The sequence below is a fragment of the Cetorhinus maximus genome, chromosome 23, assembly GCF_964194155.1.
Source record: "Cetorhinus maximus chromosome 23, sCetMax3.hap1.1, whole genome shotgun sequence".
NCBI classification, from domain to species: Eukaryota; Metazoa; Chordata; class Chondrichthyes; order Lamniformes; family Cetorhinidae; genus Cetorhinus; species Cetorhinus maximus.
Genome location: NC_135901.1, coordinates 17354745 through 17367636, shown reverse-complemented (window position 1 = coordinate 17367636; position 12892 = coordinate 17354745). Strand labels below are relative to the sequence as shown.

At 45.3% G+C, this 12892-nt stretch overlaps 5 protein-coding genes across 5 annotated transcripts in view; 1 reads left to right on the top strand and 4 right to left on the bottom strand.

Annotated features, from left to right (window-relative positions):
- Positions 1-12892, top strand: part of LOC144697096 (uncharacterized) — a 470203-nt gene that overhangs the window by 147624 nt on the left and 309687 nt on the right. The gene's annotated exons all lie outside the window — the stretch shown is intronic.
- Positions 2175-5047, bottom strand: LOC144697101 (uncharacterized). Its single transcript, XM_078568924.1, has 3 exons — positions 4882-5047; positions 4163-4268; positions 2175-3300 (listed from the first exon to the last, which is right to left on the bottom strand). The coding sequence occupies exon 3, from the start codon at positions 3189-3191 to the stop codon at positions 2322-2324; it is 870 nt and encodes a 289-aa protein (XP_078425050.1). The 5' UTR covers positions 3192-3300; positions 4163-4268; positions 4882-5047; the 3' UTR covers positions 2175-2321.
- LOC144697343 (large ribosomal subunit protein eL37-like) lies at positions 5896-6792 on the bottom strand. Its single transcript, XM_078569332.1, has one exon. It carries the CDS (start codon positions 6298-6300, stop codon positions 5944-5946), a length of 357 nt encoding a protein of 118 aa, XP_078425458.1. The 5' UTR covers positions 6301-6792; the 3' UTR covers positions 5896-5943.
- On the bottom strand, positions 7500-10599 carry LOC144697358 (uncharacterized). The gene is made up of 2 exons (XM_078569351.1): positions 10446-10599; positions 7500-8315 (listed from the first exon to the last, which is right to left on the bottom strand). Exon 2 carries the CDS (start codon positions 7954-7956, stop codon positions 7654-7656), a length of 303 nt encoding a protein of 100 aa, XP_078425477.1. The 5' UTR covers positions 7957-8315; positions 10446-10599; the 3' UTR covers positions 7500-7653.
- Positions 10364-12892, bottom strand: part of LOC144696999 (uncharacterized) — a 608705-nt gene continuing 606176 nt past the window's right edge. Inside the window, exon 3 of the mRNA XM_078568745.1 lies at positions 10364-10395. The gene's annotated coding sequence lies outside the window, so the exon portion shown is untranslated. The remainder of the gene's footprint in view (positions 10396-12892) is intronic.

The window sequence follows — 12892 nt, the reverse complement described above, 5'->3', positions numbered from 1 at the left end:
GCTCCACCCCTGCCACAGCTCATTTAGAACCTCACCCCATCCTTTTGTTACCTCGAGACTGAACTATTCCAACATACTCCTGGCCGGCCCCCCACACTTTTTTTTATCCTTTAATAGGATGTGACATCGCTGGTTAGGCCAGCATTTATTGGTGAGCTGTGTTCCTGAACCGCTGCAGCCCATGTGGTGTAGGTACACCCACAGTGCTGTTAGGTTGGGAGTTCCAGGATCTTGACCCAGCGACAGTGAAGGAACGGCAATATATTTCCAAGTCAGGATGGCGAGTGGCTTAGAGGGGAACTTCTAGGTGGTGGTGTTCCCATCTGTCTGCTGCCCTTGTCCTTCTAAATGGTAATGGATCAGAAAACTCAAGGTCATCCAAAACTTTGTTATCTATGTCCTAACAGACCAAATCCCATTCACCTATCACCCCATTCTCACTGCACGCATTAGCTCCTGGTGTAGCAACACATCAAATTTAAAATGATCATCCTTGTTTTCAATCAGTGCATCACCTCGTCGGTCCCTCCCTTTGTAACCTCCCTCACCCACCTCCCTCCTTAAGCTGCTTAAAATTGAACTTTTTAATCATTCTTTTGGCCGCCTGTCCTAATTTCTCTGTATGTGGCTCTGCCAAATTTCATTTGATAGTTCTCCTTGGGAGAATTCTCCTCTGGTAAATGTGTTAAATGAAGGCAAGTTGTTGGGTGTGATTAACAACAGTAATAACACCAGAATCCAACTCCTGCAGTCACATGTGAGCTCACTGTGTCTCAGCATTAGGGTGACTGACTGAATCCCTTCCAGCGCATAGAGCGGGGAAACAGTCTCTCCGTGCTGTGACTGCACTGATGACTTTCAAGGCTCAGATGGGTAATTGAATCCTTTCCACAGTCCAGATATTTCCATGGTTTCACCATGGTGTAGGTATCCTTTTGTCCCTCCAGGTTAATGGTCAGTTGAAGCCTCGTTCACGCACGAAACTTGTACGGTTTCTCCCATTGTGAATCTGCAAATCCTGCCTTTCTCATACCCTGTAAAAGGAGGTTAGAAACGTAATCACTGTATGTATAGGATAGAAATTATAGTTTCTATGGAACAATTTTTCCTCTTTTGTTTCCCCAAAGCTGTAAATCCCTATCCCAAACTCTCCCTCCTCCCTGGGCTGAAATCCAAACTCGGTTCCACATGTTCCCTGTGTAAAAGTCAGATGGACATTTTGATCGGACGTACTTTGTACAATTTTGGTCTCAATACTTAAGGAAGGACTTACTTGCACTGGAAGCAGTTCAGAGAATGTTGACTAGGCTGATTCCTGGGATGAAAGGGTTTGTCTTCTGAGGAAGGCATTAATAGGTTGGATCTGATTCCATTGGAGTTGAGAAGAATGAGAGATGATCTTAATGAAACATAGAAGATACTGCTGGTGGCTTGATAGGGAGGATGCTGAGAGGATGTTTCCGCTCTTGGGTGAATCTAGAACTAGGGGGCACAGTTTCAGAATAAGGGGTCTCACATTGAAGGCTGAGATGAGGTGGAATTTCTTCCCTCACAGGATAATGAATCATTGGAATTCTCTTCCCCAGAGAGCAGTGGAGGCTGGGTCATTGAATATATTCACTGCTGTATTAGACAAGATGTTTGATCTACCAAGGAGTCCAGGGTTATGGGGGGATAGGCAGGAAAGTGGAGTTGAGGCGACAGTCAGATCAGCCCTGATCTTATTGACTGGCAGAGCAGGCTCTGTGGGGCCAAATGGCCCACTCCTATGTTCTTTTAATCCCGGTATCCAAGGACAGAGAATCACGAACAATATCAGTGAACATGGGCAAGTTAGGTGATCAGCAGTTTAGTGGTGCTAGGATCGAGAGAGGAGGCTGGTCTCAGGGGCAAGATGAGCTCTGAAAGCATGAGGTGACATAGGGGAAAAATAGAGAAAAATGTGATTTTAGGGCTCAGACAAGGGGCAACTTTACAGGCATTTTGGTCCGATGAGCGAGTGGAAGGGAGGGAAGCGGCGGTGGGAGCTGATTGGATTGTCTCAATCTTAGTGACAAAGAAGCTCCATGACCTCCACCCACTTGTTGCTGGAGATGATGATGAAGGAGACAGGGGAGAGGGAGAGCACTTCAAAAAGAACCAACTTATGTTAGTTATTAAAAAGAGCTGAAACATTATATTTAACACAAAGCTGATTTATTTGACTTTTATCCTGAATATTCACCACCATAACTGGGCTAGAGTTTGACATCAGCAAAAACAGACCCCATGAACATGGCTCTGTCTGGGATGTGATTAACAGCAAAATCCAATAACTGTGGTTACTTGTGAACTTGCTGGTGTCTCAGCAGAGTGGATGACCTACCAAACCTCTTCCCACACATGGAACAGGTGAACGGCCTCTCCCCAGTGTGAACTTGCTGGTGTCTCAGAAGGGTGCATGCATGATTGAATCTCCTCCCACACTCGGAGCATGAGAACCGCCTCTCTCCAGTATGAGTGCGCTGGTGTACAATGAGATGAGATGATTCCCTGAACCCAGTCCCGCAGTGAGAACACCTGAATGGTCTCTCCCCAGTGTGAACACGTTGATGGCACATCAGTTCCCCGGAACCCTTATAGTACTTCCCACAGTCTGGGCATTTAAAAGGTCTCTCCTCGGTGTGAACTCGCTCATGTCTCAGCACATGGGATGACTGGGCAAATCCCTTCCCACACTTGGAGCAGGTGAAAGGTCTCTCCCCAGTGTGAAATCGCTGATGTATCAACAGGTTGGATGAATCACTGAATCCCTTCCCACATACAGAGCAGGTGAATGGCCTCTCCCCAGTGTGAGTACGCTTGTGTGTCAGCAGATGGGTTGACTGAGTGAATCCCTTCCCACACACGGAGCAGCTGAACGGCCTCTCTCCAGTGTGAACTCGCTGGTGAGTCAGCAGGTGGGATGAGGTGGTGAATCCCTTCCCACATTCAGAGCAGGTGAACGGCCTCTCCCCAGTATGAATACGCCGATGTGTTTCCAGGTCAGATGGGCAATTGAATCCCTTCCCACAGTCCCCACATTTCCACGGCTTCTCCCTATTGTAACTGCATTTATGTTTTGACAGGTCAGATGATCGATTGAAGCCTCGTCCACAAACAGAACATGTGTACAGTTTCTCTCCACTATGAACAGTGCTTTTTCCTTCCATGTCCAAATTCTGATGATATTCAGGTTACGATTAATTGGGTGACTCCATCAGATTCTGATGTGATGTTTGGTTTGAGTTTCCTGACTGCAAATCCTCCCCTTCTAATACCCTGTGAAATTGATTTAAATCAGAAAAAAAAGAGCGAGAGAGAATCCACAAAAACACAAAGGTAGTTTGTGAAAGTAAAGTCTGCAGAAGTGCCAGTAAAATGTTAAACAAGGTCAAAATACACCCATTATTAGAGGGAGAGGAAGTTAGCCAATAGCAGAGAGATTATCAGAGAGAACAGTGGTGAAACAGAGCAATGGATGGACATGGGTTCTGATCCACAGCAAAGGAGCCACACCAGCCCCAGAGCCATGGACCCTCTCACAGATAACAGAGCATAGAACTAAAAGCTCTAAGTTGTAGATAAATGCTCAAAAATACTCACCTCTGAAACAATTTTAGCTTTTAATGTTAATGTCTTCTGCTGGAGCCGGCAGCTGGAAAGATATCAGAAGCACTGGAGTCAGAGAAAAATCTCCCAGTGGAGGAAATACCCGGGGTACGGGGTAATGTCACCGAGCAATTGTCGGTGTGTGATGACATCACAGATACGAACACAGAACATCTGGGTCTGTGCAAACCAGTGGTCACCACACATTATGAAGGATGTGAGGGTCCTTGAGAGGGTGCAGAGGAGATTTACCAGAATGATTCCAGGGATGAGGGATTTTATTTGCAATGTTGGGTTGGAGAAACTGGGGTTGTTCTCCTTGGAGCAAAGGAGATTGAGAGGAGATTTGATAGAGGTGTACAAGTTTATGATTGTTTAGATAAGGTAGATAAAGAAAAGCTGTTCCCATTATTTGAATGGGGGTAAAAGGATTACAGGAAATAGATTTAAGATTCATGGGCAAGATCTACAGGAAGATGTGACAAAGAAAGTTTATACAGCGAGTGGTAATGATCTGGAATTAAATGCTTACACTCAAAGGCCGATAACATCCAGGTCCTGATGAATCAAGTGATGCTGTCAGATTTTGATGTGGTGTTTGATTTGAGTTTCCTTTCTGCAAATCCTCTTTTAGTACCCTGTAAAAGATGTTTACAAAAACCATCAGTGTCTGTCAAGGATAGCAATTGAAAAGAGACAAACATTTCTCTTGATTTGAGTTTGCTGCATGTAAATCCTCCCCTTCTAACCCCCTGTTAAAGAGGTTTCCAAAAGCCATCACTGTCAGGCCAGGATAGAAATTCACAACATTCTCTCCCCCTACCACACATGCGCCCTGCTGCACATTGCCCCTTGTCGTCATCAGTGCTCCCTCGATTCGAGGATCATGTCTACTCAGGGTTGTGAGTTTCTGTCGTGGGTCTTCATGTGACTGCATAGACCCACAGATCTTTGGGCACATGGGGCAGGATGTCCATGAGGAAGTGGGAATCAGAGAGCAGGATTTGCATCCTTTTCTTTCCTGCTCTGCTTCGTCATTAAGACTCAAAGCGTAAAGGTCAGAGCTTGATGGACAAGTTGTTTCAATTCTGTCGTTAAAAACATCTTCCCAATAAAAAATTGCAGCCGCGCATGCTCCCTGCTGCACATTGCCCCAAATAAAGATGGGGGCCGCGCATGCGCCCTGCTGCGCATTGCCCGCTCTGAAGATGACGGCCATGATCTGGGGCCTGTAACTGGGAGAAATCGCACCTACAGCTCTTGTCCCTCTCTGTGCAAAAGGAGGAACGGCGGGTTGTTTTTCGGCGTTTGCCGCTTACACAACAGATTTACAAAGCCTCCCCGAACACCCGCCTGATCCACCGCTTCCTCCGCCCGACCGTTCCCCACCCCCCACTTTACCGAATGCGGATCCAAAAAAGAAGCTTCTCTCCTCCGCCAGCGCTCCCACTGCGCATGCTCTAATCACTGGGCACCGCGCCTGCGCACTGGTCCCTTCTGATGTGAATAGAGGACATTCTCCACCGTATGGAATGCTGGGTAACGGCCCCGCCATTGACAGTTCAACTTATTCTAGCCTGATTTGTTTTGCTGTTATTGGGTGGAAACTGGGGCCGTACGGTTCAATATTAAAGTTGTGAAACAAGCTGTACTTAAACCCATCTGCATGGACCCTTCATTATCCATCAGAAAGAAGGGGAATGGGAATTGGTGGAGAATTGAGAGTCCCCAAAACAACAGCAATAACGGCAGAATCCAACCCCTACAGTCACACGTGAACTCACTGGTATCCCAGCTGCTGGAAAAAGGAAGTGAATTACTGCTCACACACTGAACTCTCTCTGGCTTGAATGTGCTGATCATGCATCAAATTCTGTTTGAACTTTCAAAGTTGGTGGGAAAGCTGAGTAAATCCTTTTTCAAACATGAATTATCTGAATGGTCTCTCTCCAGAGTGACTGTGCTGCTGTGTCAGTAAATAGGATGACCAAGTGACTCAATTTCCACAATCAGCTGGAGAATATCGTACTGCTGGTGTGATGGTATCCATGAGTTTCCAGCTCAGACGGCCAACCGACTCATTCTTCACAGTCAACAACAACAATGTGCATTTCTATAACACATTTATTGTAATAAAACGTCCTGAATTTCCTCACATGAGCATTAACAGTACCCATCTTAAGTTTGTGCTTGTGTCTCCAATTTGTTTCCAAACACACTGTTATAATTTCCATACAATAAAAATGGGAATGCAGACATTTTTTTAAACTTTCCGAACCATAGCTTTATTTGTTGCGTAGATACACTGATAGTTTATACAGTGCTGGAGGAAGCCATTGTGGAACGTCTGGGCTTCCAGGTGGTCCCTTCGCGGAATCCATTCCTGAATCGGTGATACACCACCTTCAGGCACCTCATGTGGCCTGTACCAGTTCTTTTGGCCTCAGCACTCCAGTTATACTTCCTCTTTCTCTTCGCAGGGTAGGCACGTTTACCGCAGGTCGATTTCTGCAGGTGAAATGCTTTAGCCCCAAAGTGCCGGCAAAGAGTGTGGGTCTTGTTCCGCCGTTTACCAAATGACAATGTTCCCTTCGTCATTTTCACTGCGCGCTGGAGAGCCATTGCAGACATTTTACCAACATCAATCAGTGGCTCTGCTAAATGGTTCATTACATTGTAATGTAATATTATAACATCCCTACGGTTATGAAAGCAGATCCTCTGGCTCAGTTTGATCTCTACCTTGGTAGATCTGCTAATGGGAATTGCTATTTTTTCTTATTTGTTATGACACACATTTATTGAATCAGATGTCTTAATGCTGATTGTCTCCCAGACAGATTTACTCCACCAATCTTAATAACCAGTGTTTCTTGTTTCCCAGTTTTATTTCCACAGTATTCAGCCAATCCCATAGTTATTTCTCCCTTCTGGTTTAGCTCGTACTTTTCTTCAATATCCTGTTTCATAATCCTTTTCCCATCTGCGTCCACCCAACTATTCAGATTTTATTACCAACATTGGTAAGGATGTAAGATGTGTCATACAGCCTAATGTATATCACTATTTCTGGTGGTGGGTATTGATTCTTGAGAGCAATGCATGCAGGAGATAGTCCTTCTTAAGGAGTCCCTTCTGAAACATTATTAACATCAGCCCATATGTCAGAATGAACCTGATTTAGTCCTGGAGGTGCTTAACAGCAACAATAACAGCAGAATACAACCCCTCCATTCAATTGTGAACTCGCTGGTGTCTCATTAAGTGAGATGAATGAGTGAATCCTTTCCCACACACAGAGCAGGTGAACAGCCTCTCCTCAGTGTGAACTCGCTGGTGTCTCAGCAGAACACCTGTGGCTTTAAAAGTCTTCTCACATTCAGAACATTTGAAAGGTCTGTTATCAGTGTGAACAAGTTGATGTGAATTGAGGTGAGCTAGACAAGTGAATCCCTTCCCACACACGGAGCAGGTGAATGGCCGCTCCCCAGTGTGAACCTGCTGGTGTGTCAGTAGGTGGGATGAACGGGTGAATCCCTTCCCACATATGGAACAGGTGAATGGCCTCTCCCCTGTGTGAATGCGCTGGTGCATCAGAAGATCCCTTATAGTTTTAAAGCTCTTCTCACAGTCAGAACATTGGAAAGGTGTCCAATCAGAGTGAACTCGCTGGTGCAACTTGAGGTTGGTCAAACAAATAAATCCCTTTGCACACACAGAGCAGGGGAATGGCCTCTCCTCAGTGTGAATTCGCTGGTGTCTCAGAAGATCACCTGCAGTTTTAAAGGTCTTCTCATATTCTGAACATTGGAAAGGTCTGTTATCAGTGTGAACAAGTTGATGTGAGCTGAGGTGAGAGAGTTGAGTGAATCCCTTCCCACACACGGAGCAGGTGAGTGCCCTCTCCCTGGTGTGAACTTGTTGGTGTTTTATGAGGTTCACTGATTGTCTGAACACTTTCCCGCAGTGAGAGCAACTGAACCGTCTCTCAGTGTGAACAAACTGGTGCTTGACCAGGTCCTCTCATCTTTTAAAGCTCTTCTCACAATCAGAGCAGTTAAACAGCCTCTCATCAATGTGAAGGAGCTGGTGTCTCAGCAGCTGGGACAGAAAATTGAATCTCTTCCCACACACGGAGCAGGTTAACGGCTTCTCCCCGGTGTGAGTTCTCTGGTATATATGTAAGCTGGATGATAATGTAAATTCCTCCCCACACACCGAGCAGGTGAATGGCCTCTCCCTGGTGTGACTGGGTCGATGAATCTCCAGCTGGGATGGGTAATTGAATCCCTTCCCGCAGTCCCCACATTTCCATGGTTTCTCCATGGTGTCTGTGTCCTTAAGTCTTTCCAGGTTGGTCAATCAGTTGAAGCCTCGTTCACACACAGAACATATGTATGGTTTCTCCACACTGCAAATGGTTCTGTTTGTTTTCAGGCTGTGTAACTGGTTAAAGCTCATTCCACAGTCAGTGCACTGGAACGCTCTCATTCAGGTCTGTGTGTGTCTCGGTGCTTTTTCTTGTTGTTTGAAATCTTTCCCCACAGTCAGAACAGACAAACATTTCTCCTTCCACATTCAAAAGCCAATAATATTCAGGTCTGGATGAACTGAGTCATTCTGTCAGATCTTGATGTGATTTTTGGTTTGAGTTACCGATCTGCAAATCTTCCCCTTCTAAAGCCCTATAAAAAGAGATTACAATAAACATCACTGATAGTCCAGGACAGAAATTCAAAACAGACAATTCTAGTTCCTATGGAACATTTTTCTTCTCATTCCCCCAAAGCTGTAAATCCCCATCCCACACACACTCCCTCCTCCCTGGGCTAAAATCCAAATAAAGTGTTGGATAATTAATTCTTTCTGTATCCTTTCAACAAATCCTACAGAGATAGCAAAATGTTCGATAATTCACTTCAGTCATGACTCGTGACAAAACATTACACAATCAAACGTCTGAATGTGTGTTCCCTTGCTGAAATGTGGGAAAAACTCTGTCTGGACTTCAGCAGAAAACTCCAGAATCCCACCTCTCAAAGGCACTGCCCAACCACACGGAAGTAAATGTATAATGGAGTTCAGGAGAAAAGATACCATCTGCAAATAAGCTATGGGACAAATACACTACAAGACAGCCCGATCTCCCACTGTATAAAACTCATAAATAGGATGTAAATGATTGAGAGCCTAATGAACTCAAGCTGACAACATATGATCGAAGGACTTTAATAGAAAACGCAGAGTGCAGTGGACCTTTCATTTATATTCTATAAATTAAGGAGTCCTGCATTTTGTAACATATTGTAATGACTTTATGCTGAAATGATCATAATTGTGCAATCCTTTAACTGATTAATATTTTCACTTTATTTTAATATCGCCTATAATTACGTCATGAATGATGATTACTTGTTTTATTTGTATCATCATTGGATAGATACATGGATGGGAGAGGTCTGGAGGGTTATGGACTGGGTGCAGGTCAATGGGACTAGCGGAATAATATTTCGGCACAGACTAGAAGGGCCGAATGGCCTGTTTTTCTGTACTGTAGTGTTCAATGGTTCTATCATCACAATTCAGTACCTGCCACCGTGATGACTTTTCCATAAACCAATTATCTATCGAACCAAACCAATTATCTATTAATCTGAATCACCCTGACCGACCACGTTAACCTTGTGTCTAGAAATTAGTGTGTGGAGATTTAATAAGCAATCGTGAAGGTGGTTTCTCCACACCTCCCAGGCTTTCCTTCCTTCTTTCTCTCCCTCTTTAACTAAGTTAAACTCAGTCTCTTGTCTCATTTTGGTTTCTGGTTCTCTTCCTGCCCAATGTAACCCTGAGCTTTTACAAGAAGCCATTTGTTCAGTTTCCCAAAGAGAGATCAGAGTCCCATCAATTTGAGCCCAAAGTGTAACCTCTTATTTATTGTCCCCCCTCCCCCATCCTCTGACGTGAACCATCCTCCACTCGCTGACCCAGGATGGCGGCCGTTAACCCGGGCCTGTTCCCGGGAGGGAGAAGCCCCGCAGCTGCAAACCAGGAGCTGATAATTATTCCTCAGGGTTTTCGGATCCACAAACTAATTGCAAATCCTCCCCGTCCAGCCGCCGACTTCATCGCTCCCTCGACCAGCTGCAGAAGCAACAAACAAGTGGCTCTCCATGGTCACGACTGACACTGCGCATGCTCCAAACACTGGAGGGCGGGGCAATGCACATGCGCACTGGTCTCCTGTGGTGTGGATAGAGGACATTCTCTACCGCGGGCGATGCTGGGTAAAGGCCCCACCATTGTGATTCACAATTCAGGTTCCCGTGATTATTTTGCAGGAATGAGGTGGAGACTGACCGTAGCGCCAATCAATAAAGTTAGGAACTTGACGTGCTGTAACCTGCAAGGTTACAGACAAAGAACTGAATAGTGGGATTGGGCTGGCGCAGACATGATGGGCCATATGGACTCCTTCTGTCCTGTAAAGTTTTATTTTCAGTTTCCATCGTTGAAGATGTTGAAGACTGAGATTTAGACTGAGACAGAACTTTGGTCTCTCAGGGAATTGAGGATCATGGGGAACAGGCAGGAAATTGGAATTGAGGCTGAAATCAGCCATGATCGTGTTGAATGGCGGAGCAGGCGTGACAGGTCAACTGGTCTAATTCTGCTCCTAGCCCTTATCTTCTTATAGCAGTGCTGTCTGCTTTCATGTAAACTCATTGACAGATATCCAGAATATTAAACTCCAGCCCAGTTACAAGGGTTACCAACAGCAACAGAAACAAAGGATGTGATTAACAGCATAATCCAACCTCTGCAGTCACTTGTGAACTCGCTGGTGTGTCAGCAAGTGAGACGATCGAGCAAATCTCTTCCCACACACAGAGCAGGTGAACGTCCTCTCCCCAGTGTGAACTTGCTGGTGTGTCAGCAGGTTCAATGACTGAGAAAACCCCTTCCCACACACAGAGCCCCTGTGTGAACCCGTTGATGTGTCACCAAGTTGGATGATGAAGTGAATCCCTTCCCACACACGAAGCAGGTGTACGGCCTCTCCCCAGTGTGAATTTGCTGGTGTTGAATGAGGTGAGATGACTGTTGAATCTCTTCTCACATTGAGAACAACTGAACGGTCTCTCATCAGTGTGAACAAGCTGGTGTTTAATTAGATCCGGTGAGTTTTTAAAGCCTTTCTCACAATCAGAGCATTTAAAAGGCCTCTCGTCAGTGTGAACTCGCTGGTATAAATGAAGGCTGGACATCAGAATGAATCCCTTCCCACACACGGAGCAGGTGAACGGTCTCTCCCCAGTGTGAGTGCATCGCTGAGCTTCCAGCTGGGATGGGCAAGTGAATCCCTTCCCACACTCCTCACATTTCCACGGTTTCTTTGTGGTCTCAGTGTCTTTGTGTCTCTCCAGGTTGGACGATCAGTTGAAGCCTCATCCACAAACAGAACATATGTATTGTTTCTCCTCACTGTGAATGGTTTGATGTTTCTCAGGCTGTGTAACTTGGTAAAGCTCTTTCCACAGTCAGTTCACTGGAACACTCTCACTCGGGTGTGTGTGTCTCGGTGCTTTTCCAGCCACATTGATGCTTGAAATCTTTTCCCACAGTCAGAAAAAACATTTCTCCTTCCATGTTCCTGATGAATCAAGTGACTCTGTCAGCTCTTGATGAGATGTTTGGTTTGAATTTCCCATCTTCAAATCATCTTCTTCTAATATCCTGTAAACAGAGTTTACAAAAGTTATCACTGTCAGTCCAGGATAGAAATTCAGAACAGAAAATTCTAGTTTCTACGAGACAGACTTTCTTCTCTTGTTCTCTCAAACATGTTGTCCAATTGAAATAAAAGAGCCCAAAATCAGCATCAAAGCCCCAACTAGAGTGAAGAGAACCTTCCTAACTAAACCAGAATGTTGTTTCAAGTGTCTCTGAGACACTGTGTACCCTGAGGTACCCATCGGTGGTGGATGGTATCAATCGTCCGGATGGACACCACATGCTCCCTCTCCAGGGCCACCCAGACACGGACAAGACCATGGAATGGAGGCCAGAAGCCTCTTTTGGGGTAGAAACAGAAAATTCTGGAAAAACCCAGCTGGTCTGATAGCATCTGTGGAGAGAGAAACAGAGTTAATGTTTCAAGTCCGTACGACTCTTCTTCAGAGCCAGTGAAGTCACCTCTGCTTGATGAGAGCCAACGTATTTGGGAGATTTGTCTTTGAGAGGACTGCCACATTCCTGATTCTGTCCCTGAGACGCCCAAAATGTGCTGCAAACAGTGAAGGTGAAAGTTGTTGAGCTTCCTTTCCTGATCGCTATAAATCATCCAGGTTTCACAGCCAGACAACAAGATACTGAGGACATAGGCCTCATAAACCAGCATCTTGGTGCTGAGAGACAGCTTGATGTGAGTCGGCCAAACGTGGAGCTACTTTCCCTATGCATGTATCGAGTTCTGCATCAAGAAACAGATTGTCTGTCATTGTGGACCCAAAGTCACAGATTTCACTGGCCACTTCCAGCTGGGTGTTATTTAGTGTGATCAAGGATGGACACCGAGTCCCCAAAACAGTTTTCTTGATGTTTACGGTAAGGGAGAACAAGTTACAGACATGGGAGAGACAGTCCATGAGTCTTTGTAGCTGAGTTTCTGTGTGAGTCACAAGCATGACATCATCAGTGTAGAGGAGGTCTCTGATCGAGACAGGCTGTACTTTGTCTTCACTTTCAGTCTGGACAGATTGTGGAGTTTGCCGTCTGACCGAGTATTCAGGGAAACTCCTTCCATATCTGCAGGGAAGGCCAAGGTCAGGAACATGGAAAAGAAAATGCCAAACAAACTGGGGACTCGGACACAGCCCTGTTTCACTCCATTCTTCACACTGAAACTGTCAGAAGTGGAGCCGTCAAACTGTATAGTACAGGGTATGTTGTCATAAAAGGAGTGGATGAGATGGAGGAGCTTTCGTGGACAAAGTTTTTGTTGCAATCTCCTCTGTCCCCTTTGTTTTTGTAAATTGTGATTATTTTTGTGTCATGCACGTCCTGTGGAACGGATCCGACCTTCCAGCAGAGTTCATGAATTAAGGGGAATGATCACACATGGTGCTTTTAAAAAGGGACACTGCAGCCCCGAGTATCAGTGACATCTCCAGAATATTAAACTCCAGCCAGTTATAAGGGTTGTTAACATCAGCAGAAACAAACTTGACATTGTCAGACTATCAATCCTGAACATGCTTAACAG